At 45.2% G+C, this 23,568-nt stretch overlaps 1 protein-coding gene across 1 annotated transcript in view; it reads left to right on the top strand.

The window, feature by feature from the left end:
• plekhh1 (pleckstrin homology domain containing, family H (with MyTH4 domain) member 1) overlaps positions 1-22,207 on the top strand; it is a 154,412-nt gene extending 132,205 nt beyond the window's left edge. The window contains exons 22-29 of the mRNA XM_041214639.1: positions 824-979; positions 2,299-2,396; positions 3,056-3,197; positions 5,472-5,614; positions 10,610-10,739; positions 17,241-17,327; positions 19,408-19,554; positions 21,745-22,207. Coding sequence (XP_041070573.1) covers positions 824-979; positions 2,299-2,396; positions 3,056-3,197; positions 5,472-5,614; positions 10,610-10,739; positions 17,241-17,327; positions 19,408-19,554; positions 21,745-21,918 — 1,077 coding nt within the window. The 3' untranslated portion in view covers positions 21,919-22,207. The remainder of the gene's footprint in view (positions 1-823; positions 980-2,298; positions 2,397-3,055; positions 3,198-5,471; positions 5,615-10,609; positions 10,740-17,240; positions 17,328-19,407; positions 19,555-21,744) is intronic.
• Positions 22,208-23,568: the final 1,361 nt, after the last annotated feature.

Genomic DNA, 23,568 nt, shown 5'->3' with positions numbered 1-23,568 from the left:
AGTGGAAGCAGAATCTTTGAATATTTTTAAAGCAGAGGTAGATAGATTCTTGAAAACCAAGAGGGCGAAAGGTTATCGGGGGGCAGGTGGGAAATGTGGAGATGAGGTTAAAATTAGATCATCCAGGATCTAATTGAATGGGGGAGCAGGCTCAAAGGGCCGAGTGGCCTCCTCCTGCTCCAAATTTGTATGTTTGTGTGTATGTCCTTGTGAATCCCAGATTTGTTTTCAGGCTTGCCCTATGCAGGCATACAGACCACATCTGCCACGCAGCATTATTTGAGGCTCATGTAATTTTCAATAATGACAGTGTGTTTCCAACCACATCATTCACTGCCATTGTGCTGCCTAGCAGCAAGGGCCTTACACACAGATTTTAGTAAAATGGTTGAAGCACCAGCTGTGCACAAAAGTGAAACAGCTGGGACAGCGCTCCTCTTTCAACCCAATGGTCACTTTTATTACAGTAAATCATCAGTGTGTGTTAGCTTCTAGTGTTCGACATTTCTCTTTGAAGTTGTTTGTGCTGAGTGCTGTATTCAGGGTTAGAGGTTAATTGTTCAGTTGTGCACAGTTTTCTGGGGTGTTATATTCTGTTTTCGATGGGCTTTGAGTTATCAATCATATTTTCTACCTGTGGTTAGGGATTAGATTGTCTTTGAGAAATTCAATACCCACAGGGAGTGAGGTGGCCCAAAGCTGTGAAGCACCATACTGCAGTTTTGTGTCCAGATTTTGGGTTAGTCTATGGAGCAATGATGTCGAATTTAAACCACAAGAATAAGGCTCTGCTCCGCATCCTTCATCTTTGTGTTTTATTCAGGTTGTGGGCTTTGATGGTTCCACCACAGTTGAAGAGTTCTTGAACACACTGAACCAGGAACTAGGGATGAGAAAGCCTCTACATTCGGGATTTGCGCTCTTCACTGATGACCCTTCTGGGAAAGATTTGGAACACTGTCTGCAGGGCAATGTGAAGGTGAGGCAACTTAATAAACTGTGTGGGGCGGGGTTACCAACATAAAATCCAGGAACACCTTCATTTGAATCTTCAATGTACCTGTCATTATTATCCTCTCATTTACCAAAACCCCTCAATATAACGCTGATATACCCCACACCCCTCGCTGCAACGCTGATATATCCCACACCCCTCACTGTAACGGTGATATACCCCTCGCCCCTCACTGTAACACTGATATACCGCACACCCCTCACTGTAACGCTGATATACCCCACACCCCTCACTGAAACACTGATATATCCCACACCCCTCACTGTAACATTGATATACCCTACACCCCTCACTGTAACACTGATATACCCCACACCCCTCACTGTAACGCTGATATACCCCACACCCCTCATTGTAACACTGACATACCTCACACCCCTCACTGTAACACTGATATACCTCACACCCCTCACTAACACTGATATACCCCACACCTGTCACTGTAATGCTGATATACCCCACACCCCTCACTGTAACACTAATATACCTCACACCCCTCACTGTAACACTGACATACCCCACACCCCTCACTGTAACACTGATATATCCCACACCCCTCACTGTAACACTGATATACCCACACCCCTCACTATAACACTGATATATCCCACACCCCTCACTGTAATGCTGATATACCCCATACCCCTCACTGTAACACTGATATACCCCACACCCCTCACTGTAACGCTGATATACCCCACACCCCTCACTGTAACACTGAAATACCTCACACCCCTCACTGTAACACTGATATACCTCACACCCCTCACTGTAACACTGATATACCTCATACCCCTCACTGTAATGCTGATATACCCCACACCCCTCACTGTAACACTAATATACCTCACACCCCTCACTGTAACACTGACATACCCCACACCCTTCACTGTAACACTGATATATCCCACACCCCTCACTGTAACACTGATATACCCACACCCCTCACTGTAACACTGATATATCCCACACCCCTCACTGTAATACTGATATACCCCATACCCCTCACTGTAACACTGATATACCCCACACCCCTCACTGTAATACTGATATACCCCACACCCCTCACTGTAGCCCTCGAATCTGATTTGTCGATTCAGTCAAAGCAGCACAAATCAGAGCTGTATTCAGTATTAATCACACTTAGTATTCTGCAGTCTGCTCACTGAAGTATGTTTTTCACCGTTGAGTCGTGACAGCAAATAGTTATGTAACAACAGTGTCTCAATGTGCTAATCCAGGCCTGTTATTTGTATAATCATTTTAATAATCATTTTTTGAAGATTTGTGATGTAATTTCAAAATGGGAGCAAGCCCTAAAAGAACTGCACCCTGGTAAATATGAAAGCAACAGGATTGTGAGACTCACGTATAAAAGCCGGTAAGACCCATAGATCAACAAGTGTGACTATAATACCCAGTCCGTTATCGCCGGGTTTATAAAACATTAGACAGTGCTTTATCCCTGTGTTTGTAATATACACATGGTGCCATATCGCTGTATTTATAATATACACTCGGTGCCATATCGCTGTATTTATAATATATACTCGGTGCCATATTTCTTTATTTATAACATACACAGGGTCTGCCTTCCAATCTTATATTTTGTTCACACATGGTATTGTACCTATTTTTGATGAAATGCTGCATGCCTTTGTTACATGTTGGTGCTGCCTATCACTCTGTTATCATCGTAGATGAGGGACAGAGGGCAGTCACACAAACATTTCACCAATATCCCCTTTCAGCTGGTTGATTCTCATTGACATGTGCCTCCACCGCCCCTTAGTGGCCAAATAGTGACATATATGGTTCAAATCCACAAATAACAACTCTGTGAGAAACCCTGAATCAATATGCAAGGTAATCCCCACTCACCAGGCAATGTGAGAGACTGAATAAATACTGCAGGATATTCCCCGCCGACCTGTCTCTGAGGCAAACCCATGCTTTGTTCTCAGCTGTCTCTCCTGTTTAACTTTGTAGGCTGTGAATTATGTGCACTGTTGACCACATTGACCCCGTTCATTTGCACAGGATGTATTTCAGAGCTCAGGCAAAGGGTGAAACGGAGCGAGAGCGCCTCCTGCTGACATATCAGGTTAACGATGAGGTGTTGAATGGACGATTCCCTGTCAATAAAGACCTGGCAATGGAGGTGACTGCATTAATGGCGCAGGTTAGTGTTTGGAACAGAGAGCTCCAAAGCCAGTGTGCATTATTGGTGCAGACGGCAGGAAGCAAATATATTCAGTTCTCTGTTCAAAAGGACATTAAGTTTCAAGTCCTATTCAATGCTGTGGATATTAATATATTAACATAAGTCATCAAATCCTTCCCACCCTCCACCCCTTGCAGAGAACCACCTGACTCTGCTATTCAGTGCAGCAGTCCCAATGGTGTGAGCATGGCCTGTGGGAGACTAGGAAGATAGTCACACTGTTCAGAAACGTCCAACAGCAGCAGCCCAAGTTTCTCAGATGATCTCTTTTGCTCTATCATGTTTGCTCCCCTCCTCAGTCTCTCCTTTTGCTTCTTTGCATCATCTGTTCTGTGTGTCCTCCTTTGCTTTCCTCACTTCTTTTCTCCTCATATTTTGTTCCATCTGTCCTGACCCTCACATTCCATTCATGCTCTCATGTTCTCTCTTACATTTTCCTGTCTCTCTCTCTCTTGTTTGTGCTCTTTTCTGTTTCTCGTGTTGTCCTTTCTTGTTCCCTCACATGCTCCTCTTTCCTTCAATCCTTCCTTCCCTGCCCCCTCTCGTGTTGATTTTGCTCTCTTTCTGCCTCTATCATGCTCTCCTCTCTTTGTTTTATCCTTTCTCGTTCCTTCCTCATTCATGTCCACATCTGTTCTGTTTTTGCTCCCACTCTTTTCTCGCATTGTCTACCCTGGTGTGATGTATGTAAAGATATCGCAGAGGCCTTGGTTTTAATCTCCCACATTTTTTCTTCCCTCAAAACAGCTGACTTCCATTGCTACTGTGGGGGAGCTGGGCTGGTTGCCATTGCAAATGAACCATGTTTTAGCAATGCATCTGTACATTGTTTTGCCCAAATTTCCTTCCTTCTTGAAGGAGTGGAAGGTGACAAGGCAGCCGAGGGTATCCCTGCCCCTACTTAGTAGCTCCACATATATATATCTTCCAGCATGGGCCATTGGACAATGTTGGTGATCAGGAACCCTGGTTAATTGCTTTTTTCCCCCACCTTTACTCAGCTGCTTCAAGGCTGAAAATATTACATCAGTTCCCTTCATAGAAGCTCCTGGTATAGGAAGAAGCCATTTTGTCCATTGTACATCTACTGGCTGATTGAAAGAGCTCTGCAATTAGTCCCACTCTCCTAGTCCCTCTACAGCCCTGAAAATGTTTGCTTTTCAACTAATTATCCAATTCTCTTCTGAAAGCTACTCCTGAATCTGCTTCTGCTATCTTTTTAGGTAGCATATTCCAGATCATTACACCTGCATAAAAGAAGTCTCCTCATTTCCTCCCTAGTTCTTTTGCCAATTATCTTAAATCGGTGTCTTCTGGTTACTGACCTGCCTGTGGAAACAGTTTCTCCTTATTTGATTTAGTCAAAACCCTTTGTAATTTTTAGACTTCCCTGCACCTTCTCTGATCAAAGGAGAATAATCTTCTCTGGTCTCTCCACAGCTGGCTTGGCGTAGACAAGAGAATCCAGGCTAGAACCTTCTGGGTTTGTGTGGCTCAGTACTGTACAGAGCATATGCCGCAATTCATCCAGCAAAGATGCTCGTCGGGATAGATAAAGAAATCAAGGGATGTGGGATGGGAAGTTGGATTTGGAGTATATCAGCTACGATCTAAATGAATGGTGGAGCAGGCTGAATGGCCGACTTCTGTTCCTACCTGTGCAGCCAAGCTGCATTTCCCTGCATGGGCACTAATGCAGGTAGCAAGCGGCACGGGTGATCCAGGATTCTGTGGGTAGATATTTTTTAATGAAGTTTCTTGCAAAATTCCAGGAGTTGCTGTCTGATTGAAGGATTTTAAATTTTTCTGTTATTCATTCTCATGATATGGATGATGCTGACAAGACCAGAAATTATTGCCCATCCCTAGTTACCCTTAAGAAGCTGTTAATGAGCCACCTCCTTGAACCACTGCAGCCTGTGTAGTGTAGATACACCCACAGTGCTGTTAGGAAGGGAGTTCCAGGATTTTGAATGAAGGAATAATGATATAATTCTGAGTCAGGCTGATGTGTGACTCAGGGGGGTACCTGCAGGTGGTGTTGTTCCCAAGTGCCTGCTGCCCTTGTCTTTCTAGCTGGTAGAGATCATAGGTTTGGTAGGTGCTGCTGAAGGAGCCTTGATTTGCTGCAGTGCATCCTGGAGATGGTACACACTGCTGCTACTGTGGTGGAAGCAGTAAATGTTTAAGGTGACGTTCCCGGGTTTGTAACGGGATGTGTGATTCCTGCAGGTAGAGTATGGAGATCTGGCACGCCCCAACCCTTCCAGTCCAGGTGGCAGCTCCCAGTCTAAGATGCAGCAGTTTCTGCAGCAGGTTCTGGAGAAATTCTACCCCAAACACTACCGACAAGGCTGCACCCCTGAGCAGATCAGGTAGGCCTCGCCTCTTCTTCCATTTTCCTTCAAGGATGTTCTTTAACTGTACAAGTTGACTCTCTGCCCTTCTCAAGTAAAATCAATGATCAGAGTGAAGCCTAAGAGTAGTTTGACATCTTTGGACCTTTTCCTGATTAAAGCTCAGAGTCAGGGAAAAGAGGCTGTTAGCTAAAGTTAAAGCTCCTGGAACTGAATGTAAAATATTGCCTGAGTTAGGAAACTGGGTAGGTAATCAGAGAGTAGCAATAATGGTTATGTACTTGAATTAGAAGGAAATGACGTGGATAAGATCTTGGCCGGGGCCTCAGCTATCCACTAATTTATTAATGACTTGGAGAACACAATAGAGAGCTGGGTTTTGAAAGATCGGTGGCTGAATAAATAGAGTAGATGGGAACATCAAATGACAAAGTGACATTGATAGATGCATTAGACTGTTATCTGAAAAGTAGGAATGTGCAGGGTTACAGGGAGAAGATGGGGTAATGGCATGAGGTGAATTGCTCTCTCTTGGAGAGCCAGCATGGACACAATGGGCCGAATAACTTCCTTCTGTGCTGTAACCATTTTATGATTCTGTGAAGCGAGTGGGCAAACTGTGCCTGATGGATTTCAACGCAAGTAAATGTGACATCATCCCTTTTGGACCAAAAAAGGATAGACCCGAGTATTATTTAAATGGTGAAATGCTAGGAATGCTGGAGGTACAAAGAGATTTAAGGATCCATGCACGCAGATCTCTAAAATTTACTGGTCGAGTACAAAAAAAGTCCAAAAAGCTAGTTAACTGTTGGTCTGGAGGGCTGGAAAATAATGGGGAGGATGGTTTGCTACAGCTTTACTCAGTCCTGGTTAGCCCATGCCTGGAATAACTGTACAGTTCTACGTAATGCACCTTCAAAAGGATATCTTCTTTTCCCTGAGTTCTCTGCCTGAAAGTGGGTCCTTGGTGATTGTTTTTACCACTGGTCAGGTGAGGCAGCAGGCCCCCAAGTCTACCTCAGCTGGGAGAGGGATTTGAATCCCGTGCTTTGGCATTATTCCAATCCACACACTAGTCATCGAGCCAACTGAGCTAACCGATGCCCCGCTAGAAAGGAGTATGTTAGCCTTGAAATGAGTGAAGTGCAGATTCACCAGAATGTAATCCAGACCAATTGTTCCCTCTAATTTCTCCTCGCTGTGTGTGCCCTGTTTGATGCGCTGCTCCGCACCTTTAAGATTGCCGCAGGGCCACACCTACACGCCTTTTAAAGTGACCACTGTTTGTGTACAGCCTGTTTATGCCCTGCATGGCACATTCCCATTTGCTGCACAGCCGCACAGCTTAGAGGGGACATTGACCAGGACTCTCAAGGGTTAGATTATGAGGAGCAGTTACATCAACTAAGCTTGTACTCCCTGGAATGTAGAAGGTGAGGGAGCGCTTTGATTGAGGTTTTGGAGATTTTGAAAGGAAAGAATAGGGATGATAAGGATAAACTTTCCCCACTGGTGGACGAGACTAGGACAGGGGGACGTGGCCATAAAATCTGACCCGGGCTGTTCTAGAGTGAGGTTAAGAAACACTTCTTCTCACAAATGGTGGTGGAAGTGTGGAACTGTCTCCCATAAAAAGCAGTGGATGCGAGATCAGTTACTAATTCTAAATCTGAGATTGATGGATTTTTCAAGGATATTAAGGGATATAGAATCAAGGCAGGTGGATGGAGTTGAGATACAGATCAGCCATGATCTAATTGAATGGCAGAATGAGCTCAAGGGCTGAATAACCTACTCCTGTTCCTATGTTTATAACAATAACTTGAATTTATATAGCACCTTTAATAACGTACAGTATCCCAAGGCACTTCACAGGGGTGTTATCAAACAAAATTTGACACTGAGCCACATAAGGAGGTATTGGGACAGCTGACCGAAAGCTTGGTCAAAGAGGTGGGTTTTAGGAAGTGTCTTAAAGTAACAGAGAAAGGTAGAGAATTAGAGAGATGAGAAAGTTTTGAGAGGGAATTCCAGAGCTTACAGCCTAGGCAGCTAAAGGCATGGCCTCCAATGGTGGAGTGATTAAAATCAGGGATACTCGAGATGCTAGAACTGGAGGAGTGCAGATACCTCAGAGGGTTGTAGGGCTGGAGGAGATTACAAAGGTAGGGAGGGGAGAAGCCATGCAGGGATTTGAAAGTAATGATGAGAGTATTAAAATGAGGCATTGCTTAACCAAGAGCCAGCGTAGGTGAGCAATGGGCAGCACAGTTTTGGGTAAACTCAAGTTTACAGAGGGTAGAAAATGGGAGGGCAGCTAGGAGTGCATTGGAATATCAAATCTGGATAAGGTGATGGCCTCCCATCAAATGACATCTGATGGCTGGGAGGAGCTTTCAGCCTTATAAGTTCCAGCTGCATCAACTGGATCTTCATAGACGCTTTTTCCATATCATTGGATACGGTGTAAAGAAAAAACTTTCTGGTCTCCCAAACTATACAAAATAAAATCTAATTGCAAAAATTAGGTGCAGAGCAAAACTGCCTTACACAGCCCTGTCAAGCCCTCCCACATTCAGTCGTAGTTGGGTAGCACTAAAATTGTCAATCTCACTGAGAGGATAAAGGATGGCTTACGACGAAAGCATGCCACACTAGTCCAGTAGGAGGCAGTGTAGAGGGAGCTTTACTGTGCACCTAACCATGCTGTACCTGACTGGCAATGTGGATCTGAAGTGGAAAGTGTTCCATTCCTCAGAAATTGAGATTTCCTCATCAAGTCTACACAGCAGGAAAAAACAAAATGAATTCACTTCGGCTCCTGCCATCTCCCTGCAGTGTCCATTGTTCCTAGGTGAGAGGGCAGGATTAAAGCTGCTGAAGAAGGATGGAAGGAGGTAGCTTGGGAACCGTTCAGGTTGATACTTCCTTCCTAGGCTTAGGTTTAATGTTTCCCCCATGCTGAATCATAGGCATGAACATGCAGTGTGTCACTATGCAATGCCTTTCCGCGGAACTCCCAAGGTACGGCCTGTGGTCCTACTTCGCACCACCATTCAAAGCCTGTGGCTAAATGTGGTTGTGGCACTGAGCCACAGCATTGACTCAGATGATGGTAGAAGTGAATGTGGGAGAGCTTGACAGGGCTGTGTGAGGCAGTTTTACTCTGCACCTAATCGTTGCAGCTTTTTAGTTGTACAGTTTGAGGGTGGCTGAAATGTTTTTCCTTTGTACGTATCCAATGATGTGGAAAAAGCGTCTGTGAAGACCCAGTTGATGCAGCTGGAAGTTATAAACCTGAAAGCCCCTCCCAGCCATCAGATATAGGAGACCGTCGCCTTATCTCGATCTGGAATTCCAATGCTCTCCGGGCTGGCCTCCCATATTCTCCCACTTTGTGATGTTTGGGGAAAATCATTCAGAGTTCAAAGTCCAGCCCCCTATCTAGTCTCTCCTGTTAGGTACCTTGGGTTCCACTGCCCTCATCATAGGTCAACTGATACTCTCCCTCTAGAAATGTAACACACTAATAATACCACTTTGGTTGGGTACAGGGGAACTGCTGCCATTCATGTGGTATTGTATTCAGTCCTGACCATGCCTCTCAGAAAGGTATATAGGCCCTGGGGAGGGTGCAGTGCGGGTTCACAGAATGATACCTGGGCTAAGGAGGGGCAAAGCTGGTGCAGAGGTTATGTCCAGGAACTAGTGATCCAGATGCCCAGGCTAATACTCTGGGGACATAGGTGAGGACAGGTTGGATAGATTAGGCTTTCATTCCCTTGAGCTAAGAAGATTGAGGGATGATCAGTTTGAGGTGTTTAAAATGTTGAAATGATTCAGACGGGTAGCAACAGGAAAATTATTTTCTCTTGTGGGGGAGGATTTTCCCCTCGTCGAGCGGGCGGGCCCGGGAGGGGCCGCGAAACAGTCCTCCAGTGATTTCACACTGCCTGGCCCATCAACAGCCAGCCAGCGTGAAACAGATGCTGGGGGTTTCAGCGCTGCCTGGGGAAGAGTGGAGGGGGGAGGAGAGCGAGCGTGGACATTTGTGCAAGCACGCGGGGGAGCGAATACTGAAAGCTCCCTGAAGGAACAGAGTCGCCTCAGGGAGCTGAAGGTTTTTAAAATGAATTATAAGGTTGCGAAAAGTAAGGAAAACATGTCCCCACATGTGACTCTGTGGACACGTGAAAAATGAATTTTAAAAATTCACATTCTTTTTTTCTCATTGTTGGAAACCTCATCCCGCCCGTGGATGAGGTTTCGCAAAAAATCCAAAGGCTGCTTGGCCTATTCACCCACCCTCCAACTGTAAGATTGGAAGGGCAGTGAAAAAAATTCAATTTAACTAATTGGTTATTAGGCTTAATCGCCCTCCTTAGTTGTCAGTGGGCGCACTGCTAACTCTCGCATGCGTGCGTGCCCCCTGACTAAAATATTGCGCAATTGCGTGATGACATCGGGGCGCTTGCCCGAGATCATTGTGCGCTATTTTACGCTCGTGCGTGTCAGACGCACACCCGCACACCGAGCTGAAAATCCTGCGCCCAAGAGAAAATAAGCTTAAAATTAGATCAAAAATCAGCGTGAAGTCAGGGAGCACTTTTTCACTTAAAGGGTGGTGGAATTCTGGAACTCTGTGTCCCAAAAGGCTGCTGATACTGGGAGAGACAATTGGAGCTTATGAGAGAGGTGGTTAGATTTTTGTTAGGTTGGGCCTCCAGGGCTAGGGAGCAAACATGGAAAAATGGAGTCAGGTTGCAGGTCAGCCATGATCCGATTGAATTGCAGAACAGAGGGGCTGAATGGCCTCCTCCTTTTCTGAATGTTCCAATATTCCCAATGTCCCAGGAAGACTCGGCGGTTTAACGAAGGAGGGGAGAAAATGTAAGGTGGTGATAGGGGGTGGTGGGGTGAAGACAGGAATATTCCTTATGTATGCCTTCACTATCTAAATTACCACCATGCTGTTTCTCTTTATAATGCTGGTCATCTCTATTCAAACAGGCAACTGGCGGACAGACTGGCTACAAAATGGATGCTTCTGAGGGGGTGTAGCGGATCAGACTGTGTGCGGATCTACCTGACGGTCACCCGAAAGTGGCCGCTGTTTGGAGCGAAACTCTTCACCGCAAAGGTAAAACCGAAATGAATGTAACAAGGGATGCAATCAAAAGGTCGAAGGAAAAATGCCTCTGGAGTTTCAGGAACCCCCCCCCCCCCAGCATACAAAGTAGGAGTTGAAGCGTAAATAGTCCATTACTGATCTTCTCCATCACCACGACCACATGCTTTCACCTTCCTGTCTCCACCTCTGTCTCAGCCCATATTTTTTTCCTTTGTTCTTTCATGGGATGTAGGCATCGCTGGCAAGGTCAGCATTTGTTGCCCATCCCTAAATGCCCTTGAACTGAACTTGCTAGGCCATTTCAGAAGGTAATTAAGAGTCAGCCACCTTACTTTGGGTCTGGAGTTACATGTAAGACAGACCGGGTAAGGTTGGCAGATTTCCTTTCCTAAAGGGCATTAGTGAACCCGATGGGTTTTTGCAACAATCAATGATAGTTGTCATGGTCACCATTACTGAGACTAGCTTTATATTCCAGGTATATTAATTGAATTTAAATTCCACCAGCTGCCACTGTGGGATTTGAACCTATGTCCCCAGAGTGTTAGCTTGGGCATCTGGATCACTAGTTCCTGGACATAACCTCTGCACCAGCTTTGCCCCTCTTTGCTGTTGAAACCTCTAGGGTCCGCTATTCCAATGCTTCCCTGGGCAGCCTCCCATCTACCACGCCCCCTTAACCTGAGGTCATGCAAAACTCTGTTATGAGTATCCTACCTGCAGCAAGATCTGTCACCCCTCATCACTGTGCTCACTGACCGACATTGTTTCAAAATTCAACAACACTTCAGTTTTTAAATTCTCATCCTTGTTTTCAATTCCCTTCAAGGCCTCACTGCTCCCTGTCTCTGTAATCTCCTCCAGCCCAACAGCTCTTGGGAATCCCCACATTCCTCCAATTCTGGCCTCTTGAACATCCCTGATGTTCATCACTCCACTTTTGGCAGCCATGCCTTCAGTTGTCTAGACCCTAAGTTTTGGAATTCCCTCCCTACAATTGTCCACCTCTCCAATTCTCCCTCCTTAAGAGGCTCCTTTAAACTACCTCTTCAAGCAAACTTTTGGTCACCTGTATCTGGATCAGTATTAGATTTTGTATGGTGATGCTGCTATGAAGTGCCATGGAATACTTCTACTTTAACAGCACTATATAAATACAAGTTGTTCTTTTTGTCCACTTCCAGTAAATTAGGTCAGATGAGCACGCCTTAGGATGGGAGTCTTGCCCGCCAGCTAGAGAGTGTGTGGGAGCCACATGCCCCCTCTTTTCAGGAGGGCCCGCTGCATTAAGTGCCAATACTGGGCAGCAGCAGGCCTTCCCCAGGGTCAAGGACCCCAGGGGTCGGAAATCCCACCTGTCGAGAGCCTATCTGTGGCCAGCAGCTCTTCATTGCTCTGCAGCACCACCAGGGAGATAGTGGCTGCTGCTGGTAATGCACCCAACCGAGGCCCAGGATCACCAGGGGACCCAGGCCGCAAGTGAGTGATGGTGGGAAGGGGGTCGTAGGGTAGGTGTCAGAAGGGAAAGATTCAGCAGGAAGAACAGGGGGGTGACTCTCAGTGCCCCCACCCCACTTCCTGATGCTGGGTCCCTCAATCAGACACTGAGGCCGGAATTTTCCAGCCCCATTGGCATTGGTCATCATGGTGGCAGGGGGGAGATCAATATGGTGAGAAGGCCAAAAATCGGTTTCACACCATCGTGAGACCAGTTTGATATTGTCCACTCCACCCATCAACGGTGGGCCACATTCCTGCTTCTGCTTGTCGAGAACCTGATTTCAATACTTTAGCATCTCATTATAAGACCTGCAGGCCGGATTCACAGAATCAAATCACAGAATCTTTATGGTGCAGAAGGAGGCCATTTGGCCCATCGAGTCTGCACTAGTTCTCGGAAAGAGCATTCCACCTAGTCCCACTCCCCTGCCTTATCCTCGTAACTTTGCACGTTATTTCTTTCCAGGTAGCAACCCAATTCCCTTTTGAATACCTCAATTGAATCTGCTTCCGTCACCCTTTCTGGAAGTTCGTTCCAGACCCTAACCAATTAATTAATTAATTAATTCAACCTCCCACCTCCACCCCCACATTGGATCATGCAGGCACATCTGCCGACATGTTTCGCAACTGTACATAAGGGATGTGCACCTGGTGGGCTGCACTTCGCTCAGGACTTCGGCGGTTTTTTTACCTACCTTCCTTCGGGCAGCACTCGTGATCATCAGCGCCAGGCTGCACCGATAACACCACATCATGTTTTGGGGGGGGTCACAGACAGGTCCCTAACTAACGATCCAGTCGTAAGGCTTTTCAACGGCTGCAGGGCTAGGGCTTGTTTCGGAGAAGTGGCCTCAAGCAAGGGAAGAGGCGAGGGCTGTGCTAAGGAAGGGGGGTATCCCAGGATGGGTGCGGGGGCACAGATTGATCTGTGCATGTGGCCTTAATATGGTGAAGGCTGTGGAGGCAGTCACCAGAGGAGATGAGGTCAGATGGAGATGTGGGGGTGCGTGTGAGAGAGTAAGTGGTGATGCCCCTTGAGCTGGCAGTGAGTGAGATGCCAGTGAATGTGTGATGGGTTTGTGAGTGGGTGAGTTTAGAGTGATGAGATGGTTGCCTTACCCTGGTGGCACAGATGAGATCATTCATCCTCTTTCTGCACTGGATGGCGAACCTCTTCTGTGCAGCATTGGCACTGATCGCCATTGCCACCGCCTCCCAAACTGGAGTGGTGAGACTGATGGGCCTCCTTGGATCCAGAGCAGGGAGATGACATTGCAGCAGGCCTCCACAACGTCCACAAGGTGTCCCAGGGACGCATCATTGAATCAGGGGGATGCGGTCTTCTTGGCTTTTGGGACCTTGTCTTCACTGGAGCAGTCCTGGGCTGCAAACATTGAGAAGTGTGCACGTGGCTGCAGTTTAACTATGGCGCCCTGCGTGAGGAAGCGGACAGGTAATGGTGTGGCAGGCAAATTGGAGGCCGCCCACCAGCCAGACGGCATGTTTCTTATGGTTGTATAATTAATGAGGTTGGAATAGGACGATACAGCACGAAAACCTGCCATTGTGGCTGGCGGGTAAGATGATTTTTTTTCCTGCCCTATACGGCACTTTGTGCAAATCTGGGACGATTCCACCCTGAAGTGTCTTTGAATGACAGAACCTGCCCCCCACAATTTCAACCCCTGAAAGCTTACAAGAAACCCCGACAGGGTTTGCTTTTCAGGCGTCCCGCATGGCACGTCCTTTGCCCACTGCTGGGGAATACCAGCAGCACCGGAATGAGGCCTTTAAGTGGGTATTAATTGCCCATTTAAGGGCCTCAATGGGCCGTGGGTCGGAAAGGCTGTCCATGAACCACCTCACCATGGACTTAAATGGGATAGAGGCAGAAAGGTGACATGTTTCCACCCCACCCTCCCACACAATTAAATGCCCCGCCGCCAAACTTGTCTTGTGGAAGGGTATTAAATTCCACCCCCTATTTACATATATATTTGAATATCCCTGGTGGATTTTAGAAAGAGAGGCCTTGGGTTTTTGACTGGCTTGAAGGGCTCCTCACTGCTGCACTGACTTTAAACTCTTAGGTTCTGAAAATAGCTTCAGCTCATGGGAATTAATTTTTGCTGCCGTTTTCTCCACACTCACTCGAGCTGTGTGAGTAAAATGGGCTGCGTTGTAATTAATGTACAACCAAAAAAGCAATCAGAATGCCCCCACAATGATGCTGAGCCCCTTGTTCAGCTACTGACACGGTTAGCCAAAACTCCCAAGTGCTCACATCTTTGCTGCTTCCTGTTCTCATTCGTTCACTAACAGAATGGGATGATTTTGCAATAATTCACACCAATAATTCCAACCAGTATACTTTATAAGAGCTATCTAATTAGTCCCACACCACATGTTCCTGCAATTTTTACCTTCTCACATACTTGTCCCAAGTGCCTTTTGAAAGTTACTATTGAATCTGTTTCCATCACCCTTTCAGGTAATGCATTTCAGTGCATAACAATACACTGTGCAAAATTAATGTTTCTCATCTGTCCTCTGGTTCTTTTGCCAATTACCTCCTGGGAGAATAATCCCAGCTTCTCTTGTCCCTCCACATAACCGAAGTTTACATAGGATATACAGCACAGAAACAGGCCATTCAATCCAACCGGTCCATGCCAGTGTTTATGCTCCACTCGAGCCTCCTCCCATCTTTGCTCAATAAATCTATCATCGTAACCCTCTATCCCCTGCTCCCTCATATACTTGTCTGGCTTCCCCTTAAATGGATCTATACTATTCACTTCAACCACTCCCTGTGGGAGCAAGTTCCACATTCTCATCATTCTCTTTGAGTGAGGAGGTTTCTCCTGAATTCCCTATTGGATTTCATGGTGACTGTCTTGTATTGATGGCCTCTAGTTTTGCTCTTACCCACAAGACAAAACATTCTTTTTCTATACACTCTATCAAAACCATTTGTAATTTTAAAGGTAAAGGCAAAATACTGTGGATGCTGGAAATCTGAAACAAAAACAAAAAATGCTGGAAATGCAGGTCTAACAGCATCTGTGGAGAGAAAGACAGTTAACGTTTCGAATCTGTATGGCTCTGAAGAAGAGTCATGTTAACACCTTCCTCTCCCTCCCAGAACCATGATAGGATCCCCCTGGTCCTCAGTTTTCACCCCACCAGCCACCACATTCAAAGGGTCATCCTCCACCATTTCCGCCAAATCCAGCATGATGCCACCAGCAAACACATCTTCCTTTCGCCACCCTCAGCATTCCACAGGGATCGTTTCCTCCGGGACACTCTGGTCCACTCCTCTATCACCCCCAACATCTCAACCCCCTCCCACGGCACCTTCCCATGCAATCGCAGAACTGCTCCTTTACTTCCCCCCTCCTCACCATCCAAGGGCCCAAACACTCCTTTCAAGTGAAGCAACACTTCACTTGCACTTCCCTCAATTTAGTCTACTGCATTCGCTGCTCCCAATACGGTTTCCTCTACATTGGAGAGACCAAACGCAGACTGGGTGACCGCTTTGCGGAACACATTCGGTCTGTCCGCAAGCATGACCCAGACCTCCTTGTCGCTTGCCATTTCAACACTGCACCCTGCTCTCATGCCCACATGTCCATCCTTGGCTTGCTCAGTGAAGCTCAATGCAAACTGGAGGAACAGCACCTCATCTTCCAACTAGGCACTTTACAACCTTCCAGACTTAACATTGAGTTCAGCAATTTCAGGCCATGAACTCTCTCCTCCATCCTCACCCTCTTTTTGATCCCCCCCTTTTTTCTTATATTCATTTTTATTTTTTAATTTTTATTTATTTTTCCCCCACTAACTTTCATTATTTTTAAATTTATTTCCATTTTTATTCATTATTTTATCCCCAGCTTTTTAGCCTTTTCTATCTTTTTTCCCACCACCATCCCCTCCCTCCACCTCACCCCCACTGGTGCCATCTGTCACTTTTCAGAGTGCTTATCCTGGTCCTGCCATTATCAAAACCTGCTTTCTACTCTTAATGTCACCAATAGCACCTCCTTTAGCCAGTACCACCACCATTAACAACTCTTTTGTTTATGACATATTTTGCAATCTCTCCTTTGCCTCCACCTATCACTGGCCTTATATCCAGCTTCACCTATTCCACCGCCCCTAAACAGTATATATTTCACCACATTTCTACTTCCCTTTAACTCTGGAGAGTCATACGGACTCAAAATGTTAACTCTGTCTTTCTCTCCACAGATGCTGTCAGACCTGCTGAGTTTTTCCATCATTTTTTTGTTTTCGTTACTGTGTCCAAGGCCTTGGTCAGGTAAATGAACACCATGTAGAGATCCTTTGTTTTGCTCATGAAGTTGGGTGTCTGGCACTCCCTAAACTAAATAGTTCATGATATGTATACCCATGCATTCCTGATACCATCCTTGTAAATCTCTTCTACACCCGCTCCAAGGCTTTGACATCCGTTCGATAGTGCTGCACAGAATTGGCAACAATACTCTAGATGAGGCCTAACTAGTGATTTGTAACCATTTAGCATAATTAGTGTTACAGTAATAAAACTACTTAAATGGCGGCAGTAACGTTATGATGGTAATATTGATTTTTAACACTACTGACCTCCTTTTCCACTCTTGTCTTATTTTTCACTTGATAGCCAAACTTGTGCACAGAAAATTATTGATGTATAGACATTCCACTATCCAGTACAGCAAAATTTCAGCCCCTTTTTTAAAATACCACACTAGACCGACAGTATAATACGCACATTAGTGTGACACAGTGTGATTTCATATTACTAACCCAACAAAGAAATAAATGATGCTCCTCAGGTGTGCTTTTCATAACTTCTTTCCACTGTATTCAGTGAGGTTTTGGCTGCTTCCGCTGTATCCAGTGAGGCCTTTTGGTTGCTTCCACTGTATCCAGTGAGGCCTTTGGTTCTCCGTTAATATGAGGCTCTAACCAGTTCTTCTCTTTCTTCTCCAGCCGATTGCACCGTCACCCCTTGATGAGAAGCCCGTGTGGTTAGCAGTGAATGAAGATGGTATCACCATACTAGAGTGCAGCACAATGGTATGAGTCCACTTTGGGAGACAATGGGCCTGTTTGAATCTGATCCAGGGAAAGAATGTTCAGTAGACTGGTACAGGTCCTTGTTCCTAGGGGTGCGCAATCCTCAATATTCCTCATTGCCTGAAAGCCTCTCAAATCCGCCAAAAGTTTAGCTGGTCCTGAACTGTAGGCCTATTCAGATCAAATACATTCTGGCCTGGGGAAAGAGTTCTCAAAGTTAGTATAGGCCAAGCCCATGATGGGATATGAAACACTGGTCCTCTAGTCTCTTTCCAGGCACAAGCTTTTATAGTATTCTTACATTATCCACTGACAAGAACAGAAATGCCAACCCCCTCACCTTCTCATGACTCAAGCGACAAATTCATAAAAATCAGGAAATTTGGTATAAAAATTACGAACAAAAATTTCCAACATTGACAGTTTATAAACCTCACTAGCAGTTTATTTAATCTCTAATAGGTTAGAGCTCTTTACTAAAACTGTATTACCAGATCTGAATATGCTTTATTAAAAAAAACTTCAAAAATCCCTACTCATTATCTTCACATGTGTTTAAAAGAGGAACCAGCCTCCCACTATAGCTGCTTTTGCTTGAACCAGCTGCCTCCTTAAAGGATGAAACCTAACTCATGTATCCCAGCCTAATGCACTAATACATTACAGTTGCCTACAATGGAGTAACAATAATCACCTCCAAATTTGAATTATTCAAAATATGATTGTGGCAGTTAATGCAAGCACATGAATATTAACTGACAGCTAAAGACCCTCTGATCCATCCAGCATGCCCCACACAATTGTGATACCTTGTGTGTCACTATAATGTTCCCTATGCAGAAAAGTAAAGATTTCAATTATCAGTTTCAATGAACAGTTTTAATCATTGGTTTTATTTCTAATATTTCAAAATAGCCATGTAAAATAATAGATACCTAGAGAGCAGTACAAATGTGCTGCTGTTTCTGTATAAACAGACAGCATTTTGCAATTCTCCAGTGCTCTTTATGCAGGGACACACCTCAAAGTGCAACATGTTGAAGAGTGAAAATCAATGGATGCTAAGCAGGGCAGAGGGGGGGGTGGAAATATAAAAATAAAAAGTAGGTTGGAAATGAAAGGCACAGTGGAAGAAAAGTGTGTCCTTTAAGCATGGAGATGAAGGGAACTGAATAAAGAGGGCAGGATAGTAATGACTAAATGAGGGGCCATCAATAGTGAAGAGGTTAAAGACAGTGTGAAGCTTGGTGGTAGAGACATACAGGAAGGATGCAGGGATTTGAATATAAGGCCAAAAATGTAGGTCAGTTGCCTAGGGATTCTGTATAGCCTGAGCCAAGATAGAGAAAGACAGCAGTAGGACTCTGGCCCCCTGGCTCACCATCTTCAGCCTTTTCCCCTGCAGGATATTTATTACTTTTTTAACAAAAGCCAGCGGCCTTGCAGAGCTTCTTTCAGCAACTGAGCTGTCGATCACCGAATGGCGATCAACCCTCCAGGATTGACCCGAAGTCTCCAGAAATTGAAGATCAATCTCCAGGACACTGCTGTGTGCATCCTTAGAGAAAAATCATTACAAAAGACGTTAAAAAAATTGGAGTTTTTTTGACATTTTCTTTGAACATTTCTCTTTACCAGATATAAAAATATTGACAATGGGGGGAAAAGAATGTCTGTTTGGTTGACAGTCAAGCATCATCCAGTTTGGTAATAAGTCTTTTTGCTTTCCATTTGGAATAGAAAGGTGCAAGGATGGGTGTGTTGGCTGACCAATGGCTGGAGCATGGGGGAAAGTCATGTGATGAAACCTCCAGGAATAGATTTAATCACAAGTTGGCAACCTTAAACAGAGAGTCAGCAACCGTGCAACCTGACCTCTGCAGCAAAAAAATTGTCTGGTTTCACAGACCTCTTGCTGAGGTCACGAGGTAGCCAGGATTTGGCTGACAATTCGTGAGGGTTGGAACTCTGCAGGAGAATGTGATAAATAGGAATTAATAAGGTGACTTTATATTTTCTGTTGCCATGGAGCAACAGGCCTGTCATTTCTGACAGAAGGTTTTCTTTGTGTTGCTCCCAGCATCTCGTGATAAATTATTCCTATCTGTCGGTCATGACTTTTGGAGGTTGCCGTGATGACTTTATGATTGTAGTCAGCAAAGCTAAGGATGGGAACCCAACGAAGACCACCATTGAAAAACTAGTGTTTGCTATGGCGAAGCCTAAGGTAAGGAGTTTTTGATTGCTCACTCTGCTACTGAAACAGAGAAATCTTTCTCATTATAGAAACTGCAGCATGGAAGGCCATTCAAATTATCATGTCTGATGCTGGCAACAGAACTCTTTGAAAGAGTTAACCAATTAGTTCCACTTCACTCTTATCCCATTGCCTGACAATATTTTTCCTTCTCAGGCATATATCCCATTCCCTTATGAAAGTTACTATGGAATCTACTTTCATCACCCTTACAAGTAATGCATTCCAGATCATCATAACTTGCTGTACAAAAAGAATTCTCAGCCTTTAGCCAATTGCCTTAAATCTGTGTCTTCTGTTTACTGATTCTTCTGCCCTTGGGAACAATTGCTCCTTATTTATTTGATCAAAAATCTTGATTTTGAAACCTCCTTTAAATCTTCCCCTTAACCTTCTCTGCTCTAAGGAGAACAATCCAACTTTCTCCAGTCTCTCCACATAACAGAGATCCCTGATCTCTAGTACCATTCCAATAATTCTCCTCTGCAGCCTCTCCAAGGCCTTGAATCCGTCCTGTGGTTCCCAGAAATGGCCTCAATACTCCAGCTGAGGACCGACTAGTGATTGGTAAAGGTTTAGGATAACTTCCTTGCTTTTGTGGCTGAACGGGAGACAGGCAGAAAACATTGGCTTCAAATGACCTTATTGCTGGCTACAGAAGCAAAGCTACGAGACGTAATCCTCAGAGCAAAACTCCCCCTCTTTTGGTTGCGCTTCTCCTGAGTCCTAGAAATTAGCTCCGTCCATAAGAAACTCTTGATAATGTTGACGAATCAGTATGACAAAATTTGGGGGAAGTTTTAATCGATCACTAACAGAAAAGCTATTATAGCCTAGTCCCTTCACCAGAAAAGCCCCAATATCCTATCACCAAAGCCACTATTCCTTAAGAGTAAGAGGCCCAACATTGGAATACGAAAGCCAGTGGCCCCATTGGAACTGGAGCCCTCTAGCCTATTACTGGATCTTTCTATAACCCTGAAACTGGAGACCCTATGGCCTATCACTGGATCTCTTGATCCTCTTGGGATCAATCCTATTTTGGATTTGGGGTCAGATGAGTTCCTGCTTTCCTCAGTCAGATAAGTATCCTGGCCAATGTTTTTCTGACAGGACCCCATCGAACTGAATTTACCATTATTGTATTACTACAGAATCTGTGCTAATGTGTTGGCTGTCTCCCTATCTCACTGTGCCTTGGCCTCTTTAGGTCTTTCCCTCCCTTATCTCAGCTGGTGTTTTTATAGAATAAGTCCATTGATACCAGGCTCAAAGGGTTAAGAGTGTTGCCGCCCCATCTTCAAACCACATGGCTCCCTAATGGGAGGGCAGGATCTGTGAGTCGGCATTTGCTTACCTATATTTGTTTCTTGACCCATTTCTGCCTTGGTCATATTCAGTCACAGAAGACCATAACTGACTGATGAATTCTATTCTATCAAATTGCCATTGGGAAATCCTGCTTAAAATCCCAGGGTCTCAAGACTTGAGACTAGTGGAACCTCCTGGATAACAGTGTAACCTGATATTTCCAGATGTTTACACTGCTTCTCTGGGGGTTGAAGAGAGCTGAAAGACAGAGGGGAGCAAGTGTTGCTTCAGGTACATGGAGCCTAGGACAGACCCCATCTGGAGCTCCACATTCATTTCTGGGCACTGCACCTCAGGAAGGATATATTGGCCTTGGAATGGGTGTAGAGAAGATTTACCCAGTATGATCCATGGCTTAGAGGGTTAAATTATGAGGATGATCTGACCAACATGTTTAAAATGTTAAAAGGATTTAATAAAGTAAATTTCCTCTGATGGGGTAATTAAAAATAACAGGGCTGTAATCTTAAAATTAGAGGCAAACCACTCAAAAACAATCAAATTTTCATGACTGAGATTAATAAGTGGTTAGCTGTGTGGAGATATTACAGGCTGTAAAGCTGAGAAAGAAAAATGCAACTGAGGTGCAGAGCAGCCATGATCTGTGATGAAAAGGTGAGACAGGCCCAAGGGCTCGACACGCTGCTCCTGTTCCTAATGTTCTGCTGGTCACTCCTAACAAGAGGACCTGGTGATTTTGGCACAAGAAATTCAGGGGCTCACGAGCCTTTTTTCAGAAGCAGTTTAATGATTCCTGCACAACACTTGTGACTGCTCTTCTGTCCCCAGATCCTGGAGCTGACGCTAATACTTGCCAGCTACATCAACTACAGCAGCTGCCACTCATTGCCTATCTCACCCAACCCACCTCCTGCAACCTTCTCGGGCAAGAAACTGTGGGAGATCGACAGCAAGCATTTCCCAACCATGACGCGGACTACACAAGGTCCTACCCTGCTCTGAGATCCCAAGTTGACTAGTAGCTGAAGGCACGACGCTGTTGCCCAAGCTATTGGAGGACAAACCACTTGGAAGATTCAAATGGTGCATGGATCACTGTTGTGTCTGGACCTTATATTTGCAGCTTGTATTTAAGTGCTCGAGTAGTATTTAGAGTTGATTCTTTTTTTCGCCACTACCCATCTTTTGTGAGTTAAGTGCGCAAGTCCCAGGATGCTTTGTGCTGTTGCTGCGAAGGCTGGTCCATATGCAGTAAACTAGAATGGTGCAGGCTGTTGGGAAAGGTGCCTTTTGTCAGGAAAAGCACCCTCTATCAGGAAAGGCCTTCTCTGGTCCCGTTCCCTCCCCTCCCCCGCCCCCCGCCCCCCGTCCCCACACAATTCCACCTGGAGCTGAACATTCTGCCAACAAGACAGAATCCACCTAATATCATATCTGAAGCTCCAATTCTGATGGGCTTGAGTGCAAGGGTGAGGTTGTGATGAAGCTGTGTTAATGATAAATTGTTTTTGAGTCTAAGACTGTAAAGTACCAGCAGGACGTGGATGCCTTTGCATGAAAATAAAAAAAGGTCACAGCAGCAGCAGTGCTGGGCTGAGGACCACCTCCTTGCAGAGACCCTGGCAGCATCCCTCTATCAATCAAAAGAATTGTCAATGCAGTCATTTAAAATGCATTTGACACATGTGAAAACCCCCACAGCAACAGTACCCAGGCTGAATCCCAAGCACTATTGCAGTTCACCATAATAAAGGTCATCAAAACCAAAAGTTGCCTTAACAGAACCAGGCTCATTCAGTCTTCATATCAATGTCAATTTGGGATTGAATCATTGACACAGTACAGTCCACAGAAGAGACAGGTCACCTAGTTTGTATAATTGACCAGTATGGCGCAAATTGTTCTCCTTCATCTGATGATCTGATTTTGTCCCTTGAATCAGGAGTGACAAGATCACTCCTGAATGTCAGCCAATGCTAATGCTTGGTGAGCTGGGTGCAGGGACCACTGGCCTCTCTGTGCATGGTGTATTGTGGGCTACTTGGAGTTGGTCAGTCGCTGAGTGGTTTCATGGTGTTTCCCTATTTTCAGTTCAACTGTTACAGGGAGGATGCTTTTCAAAGCGAAAGACAAGTGTGTGCTTGAGGCGAACCCTCTCCAGCACTATTGACCCAGCTGTCAGATGGGGATGCACAAGGTTTGGGGCTCTTTGAAAAGGAGGTCTGCATATTCTTTGCCACATCAAGACCAGATGGCTCAGAGGCTCTAATCAGCCCTGGGAACTGAACCGAGGGTGATATTGATGTAAAATTTACCAGCTTGTGGACATGGTTGCATTTGATACTCAATGTTTACCATAAGAAAGTGTGAGGTGGTGGTCCTGATCATCTCCTTGTATTACTGAGTGGCTACCTCAGTGGGAATCAAGAGTTGGGTGTCCTTTCATAAGGGGTCATGAGCGAACTAGTTTTTTTCTTTATAAGCAGGCAACTTTCACGGTCGTTTTTCTCTTTTCCCAGTGCCAGCTCACACACTTCAGCACTTCAGTTGAGATTTATAATCCAGTCCAGTGCTATAACCACTACACGCTCTTGTCAGCATGGCTTAGTAACTTTTCTCACTTCTGAGCAGAAGGTTTGTGGGTTCCACACC

This window comes from Carcharodon carcharias, chromosome 20 (genome assembly GCF_017639515.1).
Source record: "Carcharodon carcharias isolate sCarCar2 chromosome 20, sCarCar2.pri, whole genome shotgun sequence".
NCBI classification, from domain to species: domain Eukaryota; kingdom Metazoa; phylum Chordata; class Chondrichthyes; order Lamniformes; family Lamnidae; genus Carcharodon; species Carcharodon carcharias.
Note: the sequence above shows the minus strand (reverse complement) of the source record. Positions and strands in the feature narration are given on the sequence as shown.